This window comes from Cyrtonyx montezumae, unplaced genomic scaffold (assembly GCF_038088225.1).
Source record: "Cyrtonyx montezumae isolate F1298 unplaced genomic scaffold, pur_monq_1.0 scaffold_0, whole genome shotgun sequence".
Classification (NCBI taxonomy): Eukaryota; Metazoa; Chordata; class Aves; order Galliformes; family Odontophoridae; genus Cyrtonyx; species Cyrtonyx montezumae.
In genome coordinates this window covers 43,304,517-43,325,183 of record NW_027071824.1, presented here as the reverse complement: position 1 = coordinate 43,325,183, position 20,667 = coordinate 43,304,517, and the positions used below count along the sequence as shown (strand labels likewise).

Genomic DNA, 20,667 nt, shown 5'->3' with positions numbered 1-20,667 from the left:
GATCCAGCCTAGTGATGAAGATCTGGAAAGTGTTACCAATATACAACAAAGTGCTAAGTAGCGTGTGATTCCTAAATCCTCTTTCTTTTAAGCATACAAAAGCTGTTGATGAAAATCATAGAAGAATAAAATCACAGAATGATAGAACAGCCTGGGTTGAAAAGGACCTCAAAAGTCATCTAGTTTCAAACTTACTGGCATGGGCAGGGTAACCAACCACTAGACCAGGCTGCCCAGAGCCACATCCAGCCTTGTCTTGAATGCCTCCAGGGATGAGGCATCCACAACCTCTCTGGGCAACCTGTTCCAGTGTCACCACTCTCTGAGTGAAAAAAGAGAAAAGAAATTGGTGATATTATTACAACATATTTTTACTATTAGAGAATATGAATATTTTTCCCTTTAAACATCTGCTGGGGTAGAGGCAAGCATAACCTCTCCCCCTAAACCTCAAATCCTGTAATACTGACTCATGGATGTTGTCCCCTTCTCTACTGTAACCTTGACAGCTTGGTAGTTCTCAACACCTCCACTGTTCTTCTGCATCTGGAACACATCCCAAGAACCCTATAGGATTGTGCCTGTACCTAGGTCAGGTTCTCAGTTGAGCCTATGAGCTCAGCTTGGCTCTCATCCTTCCTCTGACAGCACTACTCAGCAGAGCTCCAAATTTCTACCCAACTCCTCATGTTTTGGACAGCAACATTAGAATACAGAAACAGCAGTCCATTAGAATACAGAAATTACCACTTCCAATCAGTCTCTATCTATTCCAAAAGCGTTCAGAGAGCACTCACAGACCTATTGGTGATATACTGGGCTTAAAAACACTGAGAAGGCAAGGATAGGAATAGCGAGTCCCTGTGGATGACTCAGCTCAGCCATAACTTCAACAAGAAAAGAATGGCTTATGAACATGCAGAAGGAGTTATTTTTTGAAATATCAACCCAGCATACAGTAGACCTTCCCATAGGCTGGCCTCAACTCATACTTTTTTTAAGCTAAGGAAATTCCTTATTGAAGGTTTCTCTCACCTTGGGGAAAAAAAAAATATATATATATTATACATATATTCCTACTGGGGTATATTCCCATTAGGTCTATGAAATCGGAAGAAAAACTTTTACCTGGTTGTTCTCATTACTCCCCAAGCTTTTATCTCAGAAGACTCCTTCTCAGCAGAACAAATTACAACAGCCTCAAGCTCCTTTCGAGTCTCCCTGAATAGACTATCTTGTTTCAGCTTGCAGCAAACAAGACCCTACATCACACTGCTGTCACCTTCCAGCACTCAGTCCCAACCACATAATAATCCAGTTCAAATTTCCCTTTGTTTTCTACAACATCAGTGCATTGCTTTTTATATAAATATTCAACTCCAGATTTTGATAGATAGTGATTTGTCACTGTACAGTTTCACTGTTTATTCTGCCCGTGTTGTAAAACAAGGAACAGGAATGTATATGGTTTCATTCTGGGTTACATTTCACAACATATATCTTTTTTTTTTTTTTCTGCTGTACAAAACTGGAAAGAAATATCACTTCCTACAGAGCTGAGCAAAGAGGACAAGAATGTCCCTCTGCCATGCAGGTCATTCAAAGAGAACACTTTTGAACTGCAGGACAGGATTGATGCTTGATCAATACTGCTGATGGCTTGTTCAAAGAGTGATCATTAAAAATGTGCTTGTGCATCTGTGTTTGGAAATTGCTTGCCCAGCTAGCTGTCTCCAGTTCCCAAAGATATTTCCAACACAATATGAAAAAAGAGTCTTCTCCACATGCCAAATGTAGGTGCAAATGAATACAAAGTTTAAACTTCTCATGAATAATTTCTAATAAATTATGCCAAACCATTGTAAATGCAATGATGAGACCAAGAAAAAAAGGCCTACCTGCTACAAGTTACTTGCTACAAAGAATGATTAACTGCCTGCCAACCAGTCTCTCACAGTTAGTTATGATATTGTTTAATTATTGTGTGGGACTGTTTTTTAGAGTGGAAAAAATCAACACACTCAGAATCAAATTACACATCCAGTACAAGGAAGGCAGCACACAGTATACTAAGTTCTTACAAAAACTTGGCCCACAAAAGTTAGAACTGACCTTCTGTTCCCTAATAAATGTCAATGAGACACCAGAGACAATTAGGCTGAACAGTTTGCTTATTTCACTTTTTCTGTTCTTCAGATACAACCGTTCAACTTTTTCTGTTTTATCAAAGGTATAAATGTACACTCTGATGACAGTTTGAAGGGGAATAGCAGCACAGTTCCTGGCAGAAAGGACACATGGAAATACTACATTGGGGTAAATTTGCAGGGACTTCTGCTTTAGAAATAAATTTAATAGCCTTTTCCAAACTTAGAACCAAATTTCCTTCTGTTTTCTCAAATTTCTCAACATACCTCAGCTAAAACAGTTTTTCTATAATAACCATAAGTAAGGATAAAGACGGAGCTCCATACTGAAGCCTTGGCCATTGCCAAAACTTTTGAGATTAATGTCTGTACCTGACACTTAGAATTGCCATTTCCTTGTTCACACACTTCCTTGCCAGAGGGCAGACGGCAGGTGCATTTGTAGGGACCAATTAAACTAAATGAAGCCAAAAGCAGATAACACCTGCACTGAAACGTGCTGAGCCAAAGCATTCCTGACACTGTAAATACTTAAAAGTGATACAAAAGGTCAGAAGATAAATAAATCAATAGCTTAAGAGAAGATCATTTGTGCCCATACTATTTCATTCAGAAATGAATGGCATTTGTGAGGAGTGGACACATGAAAAAGCACTTAAGAAAGATGGGGTAATTACAAAGGCTGTTTAACATTTCTAAGCAGGGCTTTGGATGATCACTTACGAGAATGAAGAAATAAAGTGAAAGGGCAAGGGACTGCCGGTGGCCTGCATCGCTGTGAGTGTGAACATATGCAGCATGAGCAGAAGCTGGGTTACAATTAAAAGCTGCACAGAGCTGCCTCTCGTCAGGTCTGTGTGGCACCACTGCCTTCAAGGTCATGGGGACACTGGGGCCACGGAAGGCAACAAAAAGCGTGGAAGGTGGAGAAAGGGAGAAAACAATCAGCTGGGAAAGAAGAGAAACTGTTTCTGAACTACAGAAGCAGAAGAAAAACGGTAAATTGAGATTCAAACAAGACAAAAAGGGAAAACGTTGTTTTCCATTAGGACTGTTCATTTGTGGTAATTAATAATCAAAGAGTCACAAAGCAGAGGAGGAACAAAGCAGAGAGCCTTGATGAGAACGCCAGCAATCCAAGCCTTGGCTTCCAAAATGCTCCGAGGCACCCCATCACAGCAGGCAGCCTCGGCAGGGTGGATTTCAGCACAGAGCTGACCCTCCAGAGGCATTCTCTTTTTAAAATGTGAAGAGAAAGCAGGCATGCTCTCCAGTTTTGCTGGTTTGGGTTCTTCAGAGAACAGCAGGAGACCTCGGAGCAATCCATCGGGGCAAGGATGGTGCCAAGTGCTTCTGTGCTCTCTCAGATATGACCTGAAGGCAAGCTGCTGCAGTGAAGAGATGAGCACCAGCAGTGAAAGAGCGAGTGGTTCAGAACTTTTGCTGGCTCTTCTGAGACAGCCTGTAAGGAGAGAAAAACCTCTGCCTCAAGAGGCACTACAAATATTTTGTACAATATTAAGCACAGAGATTATGAAATGCTGTTTAGAAAGCACAACTCCTGCCTCAGTTTGCTAAAGCATACCATGACATAAACTGTTGTACAGTTAAGGATTCAGGGCCTCAGCCACTTGTTTTAATTGAATTCCACAAGAGAATTGCTGTGCTTTTGTGAACTGCTCCAGAAAGAAGTCCAACAGAGACCGGCTGAAAATTTTAAAAGAAAAGGGCTTTAAAAATAAAGAAAAACAATCCTGCCCTTTGGTGGGAATCATATCCTTTCAGTAGCACACTACAGGGAAGGTAGTATTAGAGAAGAACAGAAAGGTCCTAGAGCTGCGCTGACATGGCTGAAGCAAAATTTATATTGATATACATTAAGATATCATTCAAAGAAAAATTGCACAGGGATCGGGACACTATTGAACTCCCTTTATGATCTACTACATGCTATAATTGTGCAAAGGAGCAGACCAACAATGCTGACTCTACAAAGTATATCCAGAATGCCAATGATGACTGAAGTCTCAAAACACACCTTGTGCACTACAGCAGGGAAAAAAAGCTTAGAGACAAACAGACTCACACCCAGGTGCACCCTTTGGAGCATTCCTTAGAAACAGAGCTCACCCTCACTCGTTAAGCACAGCTGCTCCTTCTGTGGTGACACAGATGAGTATTATTTCTGCCCTTTCCCACTGTATGTACTGCAGACAGGGCACACTGGCACAGGCAAAAACATCATACAGGATATACACTTCACCTTTCATCTCTTACAGACTGCAGCTAAAAGTTAAGGCAGAGACATGAAAAATAGTCACTCTATCCAGTTTTGCCCATAGTCAGCACTTTGGAGGGGAATCTTTAGGACGTTATTTTGTAAGACTGACGACATCTCAGCAGTACACAGGCTTGTGAGACAGCACATAATAAACAGATCTGGTATACTAGTCCTGCCCTCATCAGCACACCAACATGCAGTTTAGTTGTACTATTTATGCACTAACAAATTCTTTTTCCAAGAGCTAAACAAATGTTTTTAGAATGCAAACTATGCCATCATTATGGGTGCCTTGGAGGAAAAATCAGTTCTTTCCTAACCTTAACAACATTTTAGAGTAGCTTAGCAGGTGTTTCTTTATTAAATCAATTTTTCTTATAATGACCCAAGCAAACTTAAACAATTTAGAGATTCTCTGGAAAAAAAAAATGAAGAGCACATGATTATAATATGTATTTCATAAATACCCTCCAAATATCCACACTGTGGTTGTACAGAAACATTTCTTGTTTACATTTATGCTCAGTTTTCACTACTCCCAACTTTCAAAGAGAAAATGTACCCAATTTAAAGAAGGAAAAACAAGCAACTGAACAAACAAGTCACACACACCATCTACGGGAGAACATCTCCTCCCTTCAGGATGGCTGGTGACACAAGTATTTTCTGCTTTCATCTCTTGCTAGAAGACCTCCAGTGGAGCAGTATTGCATGGAGATTACAGGAATGTTTGGTCTACAGAATTGACTATCTTGTTTTCTCAATTTGGAAGGAACAGGAATAAACAAGAATCTTCTGAATGACTCAATTCATGTTTGCACAGTGGCCCGTTGTTGCTATCACCAATACTCTCAACAGTAAGATTCATTTTTTTTCATGTAATAATTCTCTCACACTTCCCTCTACCATCGAGCCAAGCAGAACTGGGGCAAAATCAGGAGACCATCCCTCTGGGATCTACAAAGAAATAAAAATAAAGACACTCTGACTTGGTAGAAGAGATTGAATGACTGAAAAGGGTTGTGTAATGGTATGTTTTCTGGCCAACTTTTTGCAAAACCAATTTCTAACTCATAACCATACTAAAATTCTCTCCTAACTCATTGCTAAACTCGATAGGAAAATTTTGTTTTGGTTCAAAATGACACAGTGAAGGTAGTTATTGCAAATTTTTGCCAGGACTCCGAGACTCCATTAGAATGGTTTCAGAACGTTGTTTTATCTCTCTTGTCTTCATACCCCAAGGGATACATCTTATTTCAAGGTCAAGCATTTAAAACAAAAAAACAGCGTCCCAGATGGATGTCACCTGGCTGCATCCTACGACCTCACAGTCTACAGAAGCAAAATGTTGTACTGAATATGTATGAGACAGCCGAGAAGAGCCAGACTGGAACACTGTGACTGAGATGGGCAACTCTCAGTTGCTACTTCATGGATGTGTGGCTCCCCACAATGTCACCTGCTCAGGCTTGTGGTCCCTGCTGAAAGAAACTCCCTTTGTTCAGGCTCACCCAGACTCATAAATAAGGCAGACTATGGCAGAGGATGAGCATCTAAAATAAGGGTTTGGGAGCTCATTTACCTTGGAACTTACAGCACACACTGCAGGAGCATCTAGAATATAAGCAAGGCAACTATATTGGATTAGATATTATTTTCAGACAAACTCAAAATCAGAAGGCAGGCTTTCAATCAAATATCTTTTCTCAAATTAGGGGAAAACTAAGTAACTAAGCGAGAAACCAGGTGTTAATTGGATGCAGCCCAGGGTTTGGAGCCTCAATCAGATGCTTAAGCATTTTGTAGCAGCCACATGTTCTCCCCTTTACTCTGGGTCATTTGGAGTAAGTCAAACATTCACTGCTGATAAATAGCAAGGGATACTCGGGTAACTTGTGTATACTTGTGAGATTCTACTGTGTAAAGCCATCTATCCTCACAGACAACTGTACACTGAAGTTGTGCAACTCTGAGGCACCACCTCTGATGCTCTGGAGACACAGAAAATCCCAAGGGAAAGAACCCAGAGCTGGCTTACCTGCAGGTCCTGATCCAGTGACTCAATACACATTTATGGGAGCTGCCACAGCGATACCAAAAACCAAATGTAATGGTAAGACGTGATTCTGAAACAGTAAAATAAACAGACTTTGGCTATTAGCATTGATTAATGCTACTTATGGTGACACAGGAAGAACGAAGAATCCTTTCAATTATTCCAAAGGTGAGCAGCTGGAGAGAAGTAACATCTGTGGAGATTTTGAACTAGCACCTACATAACAGAATGGAAAGCTGAGTTAACTATTACTGCTTAACACTCACATGTACCTGAACACTTCCTTTTGATACTAGCTAATTTTAGGTCTGATTTTTGTCCAGGATGAAGGTGACTCCCAACAGACCTACAAGAGGAAGGCACGGGTGTACTGCTGCCCACCATGCTACCTGCATGCTCAGCAGGGAGGGCACTCACTGAATTGCCGAACCCAACATGGGAGGAAGGGGGATCAGTTGTGCTAACCAGAAATTAGGAACAACCTGCACCACAAAAGCCAGTCCTGTATTAGCTCAAGTGCCTACATAAAGGCAGAATTTATGCTGTCATCCTTTTTTGATCAAAGGACTTGCTCTGCCTCTGTCTTCCTTCCAGTCACCTCGTCTTATGAAACTCATAGAAATTTAATTATTTTTGAGACATTCTCTCCCCCTATGCTGTCTGCCAAGAATGATTGAAGTCTGCCAGCAGATCCAGAAGTAATTAGAGGAAGACACACACTGGCACTGAGATTACCCCAGACACATTCCTTTGGAAATCAGGCTAAAACTCACGGTATTATATTTATTAAAACTGTCCCCTGAAGTCAGATTTATGACTGCTGAAGTCCCGTTACTGGTGATATGGCAGATTTTCAGAACAGTTTTGGAGGATTATATTCGGTTTCTACAAATCAGATTGATTTCACTCCTTCAGCCGCAGGCAAGCCATCTAGGAACAGCACTCCCATCTGTTAAATGGAGATGAGAAGTGCTTACCTGCCTCTGTGTGCAAACACAAACAGTGCTTTGAAGATCTGACAAGCACTGCTTTAGTGAGAAGTAATTATTGTAAATGTTGTCGTAAAATTAGTGCATACACGTTGTATCCTTTTTGAATGGCTGCAAGGTTTTAGAAATAGAAGTGCTGCAGAGATTCAATCCTTAGATATACTGAGGTGTGTTACAGGAAATCACTCATTTAGCTAATCTTTCACCAAGATTGCTTTCTACCGCAAATTAACTCTGAATGCTTAGCGAAAGAGTGCATCTTATTAAACAGCTTCAGTACCTTTAGGATGCATGTTTGCCAAAAAAGTAATGGAGTGAAAGAAGTTTTAGGCAGGACTTCCTTGTGGGCACATCTGCTATGACTCTGAGTTTCAGCCTCACCATGGTAACACCTCCGGGAGGCTGTGCCAGCGCTGAGCGGAGCTGTGTCCATCTGCTCCAACACCTGCCCAAGCAGGGGCACCCAGAGCAGGGCGCTCAGCACCAAGTCCGTGCGGCTTCTGAAGACCTTCAACGAGGAGACGCCGCCGCCTCTGGCCAACCTGTGCCCGTGCTCCATCACCCGAAAGGCCGCGAGCTGGGAAAGGGACGGGCAGCCAGCGCTACCCTTACAGCTAGCATTCAAACAGCATCCGAAACGCCGCCCAGAGTGGGGAACGCGCTTCGCAGCCGCTCATCGCAGGACAGCATCGCCCGCCGCACGCAGCCGCCTCCTTTCCCCCGCCCGCACGCAGCCGCGCGGGTCCCAGCTTCATCCGCCAGGGGGCGCCGCAGCACCGCGCTGCCGCGGTCTGGCTGCAACGCTGCGTTGTAGCAGCGCGTCGCACAGCAGCGTCTGTCCTCACGCACAAAACAAGCTACCTGCAAAGAGATGCACCGCGCGAAATTAAAACAGTAATCGCCACTCAGCGTGTTACAGACATAGCAAACTTGCACGTAATGACTCAAAGGAGAAGAGCGTTCAGAAAAAAAAATAACTTTTAATTATAAAAGAGCCTTTTTAAATTAAAAAAAAAAAAAAAGATAATGGCACTAAACCAAAAACAATGTTATTTAAAAGATCGTAGCCAGCGGGCGGCTGTAATGGTACAGCCAGAACAGCTGTCCTCATCCTCGGCACTTCGCTCCTGATGCGATAGCACCTAGAGTCCCAGGCATGAGCAGTTGCTTACAGAGCTATAAGTACTACAACACACTTCATTTCTGTTACATGACAACAACACCTTCCATTTATTACATTAGATTCACAAAAATTTTGCCTAAGCACTGCTCTGGTTTTCTACTCTATCTCTTAAAGAACAGCGAGCGCGTTTTGTTCTGCTGACAAACGTGATTTGTGTCACGGGGCATGCCACTGTGGCACAGTGCAACACCACGGGGTACCCACAGAGATGGAGCAATGGGAGCAGTCATGCTACAGCAGTCTCTTATTTCCTTCATCCTCCTCTGGAGAATCCTTCACTGCATATTCACTGAGACTTTTTAGAAACAATAAATACTGATGCCCCTCAAATTGCTCTTACACTGCAGATAACTAATCAGAAGGTGCCCAATTTTTTCCATGACCTGTCAGAGTTTTACCTCACTGCTTGTGTATAAAACAGAGTTCCAGTGGTTTCTTTGAGAATAACACAGCCAGGGCCTGCATCCAAAACTCAGCAGAAAGGCCCCTGATTCCTTTAATCAGCTTCAATCAAGTAAAAACAAAATCAAATACGGTTCTTGATTGAATATAGAACATTCCCTATGAGGTCAATGTAACTGTGTGTGCACTGGAAGAAAATGCTTATTTCCAAGGATATCATTTCACAGTAGTTACTTTGGGTGGTCAGCACGCAGGTATGTGCTACACAGGGGTGAGCTACTTTACAAATAAACTGTGAAGTGGTACACAGGTTCGTGAGCCCAAAGCACTGCTGTGGGACTGGGCTCTGAAGCCACCATCACAGCTCTTCGTGCTGCAGCAAGCCTTGTCAGTCTCCAATTCAGTATCAGTGAATTCCACAGGGAGCATTCAGTCCTTCCTTTCTCACCAAGGGAAGGATTTGCAACAGTTCACCACTGGGCTATTAATTTTCAAGTGGTTTAGACAGCATCAATCAGGGAAGGTAGAACTTGACTCTAGCCTCATCCAGGATAGACCAGATGTACAGCTGATGGTAGTAACACCAAAGAGCCTATGTGAAGTCCACAGCAGACACTTACCCTGATTTTGAGTGAAAAGTTTGGTGGTTTGCTAGCTGTGAAACTGAGCCTACAGTTTCTCTCCACAGTTTTTTTATTCATCTTGAGTCCTTATTGTGCTCATAATTGGCAGATTTTGGCTGTTCACAAAATGCTCTGCAATCTATCAGATGTCCAAAAAACCTGAAGTCAACATTTGTAACATGGGAGTGTCACTGCTGAAAAACCCAGACATCTTCCTAGTGGTGACAATATTCCAGAGAGGATGGAATATATCCACACTGCCAATAGTGGTGAGCTTTAAAAATGACTCACTGTGTTACACTGTCCTACTTTAAAAATAAAAAAATAGTATCAAGAGTACAATCAACCATAATAAGAATAAAAACATTAAAAAGATCTAGCAAAAAGAAGCATAGAAAGCATTTTCACAGTTTTTAAATAGTTTCTATCAAAGTTTACCTAGAAAGTGAACAAAATTAGGACTTCCAAAGACAAAATATATATTTGTACAGCACTTTTTTGTTTTTTTCCTGTGAATTTCACACTAACTTGAGAAATGGTTTTAGTTTGTTGTTTTTTTTAATACTGTACCATTCAGAAGTGCTGATCAGGATTTGTTTCTCCAGTGTTCTACCACTGCAAAAACCTATATGAACACACTTCTATGCAAACAGATTTTAGATCTCTAATATAAAGAGGTTAAGCAGCATCTGTTTGAAAAATAAATTCTTCTGAAACCAGACCTACCAGATGGGAGTATCATCAAGGGAGATTAGTGCCATTAAAATGTTTAACTGACTTATTCTCATATCAAATGAGTGGGAAAAGTTCTCTCAGTATCTCACTGTAAGTGAAAGAGAAAATTTACTAGTAATCACTGTTGGGTTTCCATTGCCTTTTTTTTTTTTAACTAGGTAAGTTTCTATTAATATGTATAATACAGTTGAATGTTGAAAGAACATACTACTCCTTTGAAAAATTCAGCATTACAACATAAGTCCATGGTTTGTTCTATTGCTATTTGCTTAGCTCTGCTTAGATTTTATAACCCACTCAGCATTTGGGTTGAGCTGGTACAGGTCCTTCATGTAGGTATCATCATCAAGGCAGCGCTCTCCTTAAAAAAAAAAAAAAAAAAAAAAAAGAGGTTATGAAAAAATTAAATAAATTTTCAAAGTTGGTGGTTCATTCCATTTAGGTTTTCAAGTCATCTCTGTGGTATTTAACAATGGACAACACAGCTAAAGCCTAGAAGTGATTTCATCCTTCTCATCCCATCCTTGGAGAGGAAGGGCTGCAGGGGTGAGGCTCTCAGGGAAGCTGTGAGAGGTTCCAACTCTGTGGCACTGGGTCAGATTCTTCACACAGACTGTTTGCACTGGAGCTCCCCACTCTGCAGGTTTAATAAAGGAAAATGGGGCCCTGGTTGTCTTGTGGTTAATTTAAAATTCCATTGAAGCCCATTAATATTTCTTTCTTTTCTGAAATGGAAAGTTTGAGCAGGGTTTGTCCTCGCTAGGAAGGTATTACTCCTCACCCTGCTTCACCTGGTTAACACTTCTGCATAGCACTTCTAATGGTTACTGTCACAAGAGAGAAAAGTAGTACAACGTTTTTAGTGCATTACAAGCATCTAATTTATGTCTAGCAGCTATGATGAAAATAACATGCTGTTCCATTAAGATCACCTTTCTCCTCCCATTTCCCCACAGGCTTCTGCATTTGCAGCTATGCACCACAGTCCCTCTCCTACTCCACCATACAAGTGACTGAGGTAGATGACTGGTGGCTTCTTTAATCTGCCAACCAGATGTTTTTTGGAACACATTCTCCTAATGCAGAAGGCAAGCAGAGGTGTTGCCCTGCAGCAGGGTCAGCCTGCCAGCTGTCTTGACACCCTGCTTAGAGCAGGCAAGTAAATGAGATTCTCTGCTCAAATAGGCTCTTCCTGATACAACTCCATCCCCTCCCCATGCCAGGTGGCAGCCTGTTCTCTCTCAGACATTTTTATCCCAACCTGTGTGCCATGTGCTGCTCACACTCCTGGATGAGCCCTTCAGTGACAGCATAGGAAGAAGTAAGCTGTGGATGCCCCACCCCTGGATGCATTCAAAGCCAGGTTGGATGGGACCTTGGGCAGCTTGATACAATGGGTGGGAGCCCTGCTCATTGCATGGGGCTGGAAATGGATGATCTTTAAGGTCTCTTCCAACGCAAACTATTCTGAAATTCTATGATTTTTGTATCCAATCCTACTCATGGAACAATATTAGAAGTCCTGTTCAGAGCCATGAAGCCCCACAGAGTACTGGGCACACAAAAAAATGTTTGGAGACTTCAGCAGCTCCATCTGGTAGGGTAAAGGAGCTCAGCACATCTCATACTACAACTGTGAGCAGAAGCATATGAGTGCATTACAAGCCTGCCAGGTCATCTCCCTTTTGGGCTCCTCGTGCATCAGCCGCACTGGGAAGAAAAGAACTGCAATCTGGAAAGTTGGTCTATGTTAATCTGTATAACAGGTAAATGTCAGGGAGTTCATCTTGTCTCAACTGAGAGACTGCATACATAATGGATATGCAAGAGAAAGATAATACAAATCTTGCATCCAGATAGCTTTTTTTTTTTTTTTTTTTTTGCCATTCAAAGCTACTAAAAGCAGTAAAACATCTCTTGCAGGGAAAATATGAAAGTGTTATTTTTAACTTACATTAAGTTTTTCAGTTTAGACATATAAAAATTAAATTGAAGTAGTGATTAGGTTAAATGGAATAAAGACAAAAATAGTAACTACATGCAGGATTTAAATTTGCAGTACAGGCATGTAGCATATTCATGGAATTTTACAGTTTCAAATAAAGTCTAATACACCATGGTTAATAAGGAAAAAGTGAATGCAAGATGTAAGTTGAACACAATACCATTTTCTAGGATTTGGCGTGTGTTGGTTTTCTTTTTTTTTTTTTTTTTTTTTGTCCCAGCATATGAAAAATAATGGGAACTGATTCCTAACATAAAAATACTTTCATATTCATCAAAGGAAACTTCTGAACTGCTTTCAAAGTTAGCTTTTGGCCTTCACCTTGCTGATCTGCTATTTGCTTTAATCAATGGTTACACAGAACAGGAAAGACTAACTGTTTGAAAATTTCATTATTTGGTCATTTTTCAGTTTTAATGGTTATTTCCTCATTGGAACCTGCAAGCAACGCTCCAATGAAGAGCACGAAGGTCTGTAAGTTCACTTATTATGCCTCAGTACAAAGAGATGAAGAAGATGAACTTCAAGCACCTTCCAATCCCACCTTTCTATGCTTCATTATTGTACATATGTATCAGGAACATCTGTAACAGTAGCCTTCTTCCTCAAGAAGAGATAATAATGTACTACTAATATGATGATTACACCACCTCTGCTCCCTTCTACCCAAGGTTAACTTTCTGCCTCAGTGTCAGGATATGAATAAATGCAGTCACACAGTAAAGTCCATGTATTAAGTGCCAAACAGTCTTATTCTAGCAAGAGAAGTCATACAAAAGCCATTCTTACCAATATTTCCTCCTATTTCATAAAGGAAGACCTCTTCTTTCTTGAGTGTTTGGACATTTCCACTGTCAGAAACAAAAGGCACAGATTAACTGCATTGCAAAAGAGCACATACAAAGAATTTGTACACCAACAATTGAGCCATTTCTGGTAGTTCTGCTAATTAAAATCAGCAGTGCAGCAGCTGTAGACCCTTTGTGTTTATACTCATTTACTGTTAATGTAAGTGAACAAGAATATCCTTGCATGCTAGTGCAAATAGTCCTGCAAGTGAGCAATAAACTACAGAAAAGGTATAAATAGGTTGCTCCAAAAGTGATACCTACTACGTAATTCCAGGGAAACTACAAGAGATAAGAAGAATACAATAACACTATTTGATAGAACAACTTCTCAGCAAGGAAACACTATTTTTCAATGTCATAACCAGCACCAGCTATGCACTTTTGCCAGCAATGAACAAGAGCCTGCATGCCATGCTCATAACAATGTGTGCCAGTGCAGGTGACCCACTGTCACTGCTGCTACTGCTGAAACACACCACCCCACTGCCTCACTGTGCTCACGTAACACCATTTGGACTCCATAAATATTCAGCAGGCATTGATGAATGTCAATGGGTGCCATTTTTTCTGCAGGGAGGAATTCAATTCTACACCTTTGCTCCCTGAGCACCCCAAGTATCAGACACCATTCTGTCAGACTGTCCCTCTGCTGCCAGCTGTCACATGGCAACAACATGTAATGGCATATTGGTGGGAAGGTTCAACCTTTACTGCCATACCACCAACATTTGCCTCTCACTCAGAGTCAAGGTAATAAAAGAGGAGGCATTACTTTTGGAGCAGCCATCATAAATGTGAAGAATCTGTGGGGGTTTTTTGGAAAAGCATTCAATTGTTAATAACAAGCAGCCTGATATTTACCCTCTAATTTTTCTTTCACTGCTGCTGCAAAAATAAGAACTCCCCTCACACACTTCATATGTCTGTAAAAGCCAAGCGGTTAGGTAGGGAAATCACATTCTTGCTGGTTTTAATTTTGCTGCAACTAGAAGAAGTGAAAAAACATACAGTGGAGGAATAAAGTCTCCAAATTACAAAGAGATTTTATTTTTCTCACTGTTTAATTCTAATAATAGCTGTGATGGTGCAGACAAAAAGTAACTTTCTGTCAAAAATATAAGCCCCTGAAAACAACTCTTAAGAAAAACTGGCTTCCTGATAATAACCCAGAGCACTTTGGTACTGCTCTAGCATGAATAGTTATATATGATGCCCACGTGTTAATGATTTGGAGTTTTTTTGCTAAATCTATTCCGATTTCTTACTTTGCGCATGTATATATAAAATAGATGTTAAATCTTTACTAAAACTTCTTCATGTCTCAATGGATCTGGATAACTAAAACTCTCCTTTTAAAACACTGCATGAGTAACATTTTCAGATATCTATATTCCAATACCTGTACTACTGTTATATATTAATGACTTCGTAATATATTATTTTCTTTCTCTTGATCAACTCTTTCTTTCTTGGACTTTCTTGGGAGACCCCTTCTTCTTTCCAGAACATTACTGAAGTATTCTCAACCCATCAGATTAAAGAGCAGATCATTTTTTACTAACAGTATTTGTGCATTCCTGACAGCTTTGTGAGCTTCAGAGGTATTAGAAGCATGAAATCAATTCCTCAATAATTCTAATTCTATATTCTAATGGGTTAAATTTGACCCAAAAGTTCATGAACTCACTTTGATTCATACTATTTTTAAACTTTTTTTTCTTGACAGAATACACATTAACAAAACAAAAAAGTATTTGTACCTTTTCTCACTGAGAAATCTGGCTACTATATCACTGGCTTTCAGTTCTTCTGTCAGCTGTATCGCCATGGAAACTTTCGAAAGATGAGGCGCTTGCACCCGTATCACTCCCTGAGGAACATCAGCCTGCAAAGCAATAACGGTGTTGGAACAAAGCTGTGAGCAGCTGGCTTTGATGAGTTACTCAAAATACAGTACAGAATAAGTAACAGTACAGTGCTCTGTAAGTGCACTTTACTACTTTCTACTACACTTTGCTGCAGAAATATGGTAACTACAGAGAAATTCAGTAGATTTTGTCAGGCCTTCAGATCTGTTTGCACCAACAGAAAGAACTTTAGAACAAAAGAATGGTAGTTCTTAATTGTTTTTCAAAGACATTAGAAACAGCAACTACTGTTATCTTAAAAACATTCTCAGGTATGATAAGAAGCATATGAGACTGACACAGAAAAGACAAAAAGTCTTGCTGTTGGCATGAAAGCCAAGCAGCTCCTTCATTTCATGCCCTCCTCAAACTTCCAGAAGAAACCTTTCCACTTTCATTTAAACTGAATTTCATGCCAAAAAGAAAAAAGAAAAGACAAGATAACAAAGTATTCATAGGTCATTCTACTTTAAGTGATTCCTATTTTCAGGGAATATTTCCTATTGAATCAGATATTCACTACGAGAACTTTCTATCCCTATTTTTTATTCTCCAGAATCTTGGGGTCGTCTTCTTCAGCTGGCTAACAGTCCTTTTCTCTGTTTAGCAGGTATTTAATAAATGATTTAAAAAGCTGCCTGCCTTGAGTGCGTGAAGGAAGAATGAGAAAAGTCCACTGAGCTGTAACATTACAGTCGGAGATCAAATAGAATAATTACTTTGTTTATTCAAACAGAATCGTTACTAGCTCAGCTAATGAATGCATTTTGCCACTTTCACTACCTACACTTACTCATGCTCAGCTGCACAGTATGTTCATGGTGCCCAAGTACAGAAGAACAGATAATAAACATCCTCTAGTCCATTCACTATACAAGTAGGTGGGACCGAAAAAGTGACCATAAATCATCTAGGAGTAGACTCACAGAAGTTACTGTTCTCAGCATAGCACAGTTCAAAACATTCAAATTAGGGCTTTTCATAGAGACTTGATCTATGTTTCACAAAAGAGTTGCAGATGCTTGGCTGTAGGATCTGCAGTGGGTCTCTTGCTGATTACTTTGCATGACATTCTTGGATATTCATCAGGCTACACAAAGAGAGATGAAGCAACTGTGCAGTAATTTCACTAGCGACTCAGAGAACAGATTTATACTTACTAAATGTGCAAATGATACCAAGAAAGAAAGAAGCACAAGGACTGTGAAGAACAAAACTGGAATACAAAATGAACTTGCTAAGTGAGAGATAAAGCCTGAAAGAATTGGGATGCAGTTGTTCTCTTTGAACTGGAAGTAGTGCACCTCACTTGGGACAGTCAATTGTACAGCTGTATTAGATAAGCCCAGTAGCATTGCACTTTGCCACCAACATGGCTGCTCCTTTATTTAGGAACAATTGCAATATAGAGAGGAATACAGTAACAGGTGGCATCTATTATCTATTCTAGTGGATAAATTTCCGGTCACGAGGGCATCTTCGTCTGGCTGGGAACACTGTGCACCACAGCATAAAGACTTACTCCCTAACACAAACTTGGGCCACAGAATTGTATGCACAGCTGCCCCAAAAGCTATCAGCCTTCATAAACACCATTAACTCTCAGCACTGTACAAAGATTTTGCCCAAAATCTACTCTACTAGCACACTAAATGCTCTTTTACCTCTGTCTTAAAAGGTGGAGAGAGACTGATAGAAAGGCCTCATGAGATATAAGGTTTATGCAGATTATCAAATGAGCTGCCTGCCACAGAGAATGCTGAGACATCTCTGAAGATTACGGAAGTCACTCAACCTCTGACCATCTCTGTTTAACCATGTGGGGCACAGCATGTGTAACTTTCACTTAAGTTTCATTCAGCTACAGGCAAGATAATTAACTCTCAACAGTTTCAGACAGTATTCACTGGAGTGGTGATTCACCACAAGTTTAAGTGCACCACTTGCCATCTAATAGTGGAGTTTAGTCCAGGAACTGCAGTTAAATCACCTCAATTTCAAAATAAGGCAGTACAAACTGATAACTGAGGGTAAAAAAAAAAAAAAAAAAAAAAAAAGCCTTTTCTTAAAGAATTGAAAGCATTGAGGCAATTTTAGCCACAGAAAAATGTAGAAATGTCATTTACAATGAAGCTGTATCATACCTGGGAATATGATTTTAAGAATACTCTATTCCCAGGCACCCAAATTATGGAATGCTTCGAATAGGAATGAAAGATGTGTGAAAAAACTCTACTATTCAATTCTACAGGGAAGCCCCAGAGATTTCTGGGGCTTAAAGAAAATCATTTAATAGCTGCCTCCCATTTATTTTTTGTAAGAATTTTAGGTAAGTATTACATGAAACTTCAGTCTTAACTCTCTAATAGATTAAAAGACATACTTTACTACAAAAATCAGCAGCACTGAATTACAAAGAAAATACTCTGATACCTGAAGCTGCAATAACACTCGCCTATTTCAGTGTATTTGCTGTTATTTCCATGTTGAACAGGGGATGGCAGCATTCCTTTAAGTGTCAGCTCACATTAATTCTGCTGAATTGTATTCAAAGAATCCTTTCCTTATTAGATAGTATAAAATAAATATCAATATTTAATTAGCTTTATTTTAAAATTGTAGACAACTCCTGATTCTGTGTATACATCCCTTAAAATATAATCATATAGATATGAAAGTATGGTAAAATACCGCTCAAGGAATTAATTCATTTTGGACATTCAAAGATGTGTCACTACTGAATACAACGTGATGTAAGAACACTTAAATATTTGGTTCTAGTAGATGTTGGATGCCACTGATCAAAGTATCCATGTTTTTGCAGACTCAAAAATAAATATATCTACATATATATATCTATGTAATACACACGTGTATTTGGAAGATCAATTCAGGTGAATACCATAGAAAATATATTCACATGCCATATTCTAATTTTTGTCTTAATATGTTGACTATCTTTGCACTTATCAGAAAATTGTTGTTTGGTTTTTTTTTTTTGTTGTTGACAGTTTGCCATACACATACTTGTTAAGAAAAAAATATTCAAACCACTGCATTTTTACAACCTACCACAAGATGTCTCTAATTCACTGAAATCTTCAGTTTGATCTCCACTCACAAGATTGTATTTTCTGGTATGGATTCTTATGTTGTGGAAACATATAATTGGTGTTACCTGTTTATGTATTTAAAATATTGGAGAAGTGTCTTTCAAGTGCATTTTAATAAGGTATTATACTGCAATAGTATAGCAAGCTCTAGAAATAGAAATTATTAACTTTATTGAAATTGTAATAAGCAATTTGAAGGTGCATGGGATGTATTTCTGAAATGTTTCTATGTAATCAGGAGAAGCTAAATTAAATATTTCTAAAGTACAGGAAAATAAAGTTCTGTGACGTTATAGTGATTATGTGCCTTTTGAAAGAGTTGTGAAGTGTTACACTGCAACACACACTGACGTCACTGATGGGTCTGGCAGAAGTCACTTACATATTGAACTAAAGACTGTATTCATAGGGTTAAGTTGGGAGCAGATACTTGAACCGGAACAACATGAGGAACACTTCACCAGTTCTCATGCTTTTTTGTCTGTTTGTTTGTCTGTATTGGGTTTTTCTGGGGGGGGAAGGGAGCAGGAAATTAGGATGGGAAGCAGTTGTGCATGCTCTAGCATGCTTCACTTTACCAGGAATACTTAAATTCACTGAGACAAAGACTTTAGTGGTGCAGGAACTCCTATGGGCAGAAAAAAAATCACTAAATGCTAGATACTGTGTGCTGTCACAATACTTGTTCCCTCTACAAATACAGACCTAATCTACTTTTGTTTCAGACATCCAAATTGAAACGACCTATGTGACATCGCTTTTCAGAATAGAAATAATTTGGAAAACGCAGGAAAAAAGATAAATAGATCAACCTCCCAAAAGGTGTCATGATGGTAACCCATAACTATGAAACCTATTAACCTCCTATTTATTGAAATCATCTATTAAATAAATGTAGATATCCTCTTGGCAATATCCAGTTTTTCACTGGAGAGATGACAGACTTAGTATTAATACAGTATTTCAGATATGTTTTCTTACATCGTTAGGAGTCTTGTCCTGCTTCTCATGCTTTTCCCGATCATAAGCCATCTTTTTCAGTAGTTTCTTCATAGCTTTGTCTTTTTTCTCCTTCTTCTGGCTTTCAGTGTTTTGTTTTCTCACTTGATTAACAATAAACTTGGGAATCTAGATGAATATAGATTCATAGGCATTGAATAACCACATCATTTCCAAAACTAACTAATCAAAACATTATAAATTAACAGATTGTCAAGTAGAACTGGAAAAAAAATAGTATCTATTTCAAAGTAGTAATTAAAGATTCAAAATAATATAAAGCTATGAAATAATTTTATGAACACTGCACTTGTGATGTTGTATCTCTCTCAGTGGAAGAGAAGAGGAATCGTATAGGTTTTACTTTCCTCAGCCAAAAAAAAAAACCACTTAATGCTCAGTCTTTTAAATGGTGGTAACTCTTCAACACTGGCAGCAAAGATCAAGATTGTTTAATGGTGCTGATGGGCAACAAAACTTGAAGTTCTCCAGTCTGTTAAAGGAATTTTTCTCCAGACCATGACACAAATTTATGTTTTTATCAAAACATACTCTATATAATACAAAGTCTGGCCCAAAAGTCTGGATTTAAACACCACGTTCCCTGTGAGTATCTCTAAGCAGACAAGAATAAATTCCTTGTAACAATGCATACCAACAGAACAAATATGAAGACTCCCCAAGGATTTATTTTTGAGTTCATTTATGGTACATACTAAATACTAAACCTCAGACCATTGGAGCTTAACTCCACCATAATATGTAATGATTCTATTTCATTCCCATCAGAGTTACCTATGAGAAAAAACCCAGCTGGACAGGGCTGACTGATCTTCCTCTAAATCATGGAAATAACTTCACATTACTTTTTTGTTCAGATGCCTTGTTTATGAAATTTACGTTTTTTTCCCCCCCTTAGGAATACACACTTACTGTCCAGAGAAGTTTTTGGTACTGAATCATAAAGCGCATGACATTTGCTGTTCCAGCTGCCATAACAAACTCGCTTTGTTCAATACTCTTCGAGCCAAGCCCGTGAAATGTGAAAAGGTTTGGGGCCATCACCATTGCAACATTGTTTAACGTCATTTTGTTTTTCTCTCGATGATCTATTACTCTTTGGAGGAATTCGAGTAGTACCTGAAATTACAGCAGAATTCAAAGCTCAAATTTGCACATAAAAAAGTTAGATTGAAACACGGTGCTACATATTCTTGGAAAAACCTCATTATTCCTAACAAAACCACATAAAAAACAATAAGCACGGATATGCTTCTTCGTAAGGCTGCAGTACAAGTTTTCTTTACACATCAAAGTAAATTATTCTTGTTAATTTTGTGAATGCTATTTTCAAACACATTTAAGTGACTCTG

The 20,667-nt window shown here is 39.4% G+C and overlaps 1 protein-coding gene across 3 annotated transcripts in view; it reads right to left on the bottom strand.

Annotated features, from left to right (window-relative positions):
* Positions 1-9,123: 9,123 nt before the first annotated feature.
* ARHGAP18 (Rho GTPase activating protein 18) overlaps positions 9,124-20,667 on the bottom strand; it is an 80,382-nt gene continuing 68,838 nt past the window's right edge. For all 3 annotated transcript variants that reach the window (XM_065733898.1, XM_065733888.1, XM_065733906.1), the window contains exons 11-15: positions 20,228-20,434; positions 19,277-19,423; positions 15,036-15,160; positions 13,214-13,275; positions 9,124-10,780 (exon numbers count right to left, since the gene is read on the bottom strand). In XM_065733898.1, coding sequence (XP_065589970.1) covers positions 10,689-10,780; positions 13,214-13,275; positions 15,036-15,160; positions 19,277-19,423; positions 20,228-20,434 — 633 coding nt within the window. In that variant the 3' untranslated portion in view covers positions 9,124-10,688. The remainder of the gene's footprint in view (positions 10,781-13,213; positions 13,276-15,035; positions 15,161-19,276; positions 19,424-20,227; positions 20,435-20,667) is intronic.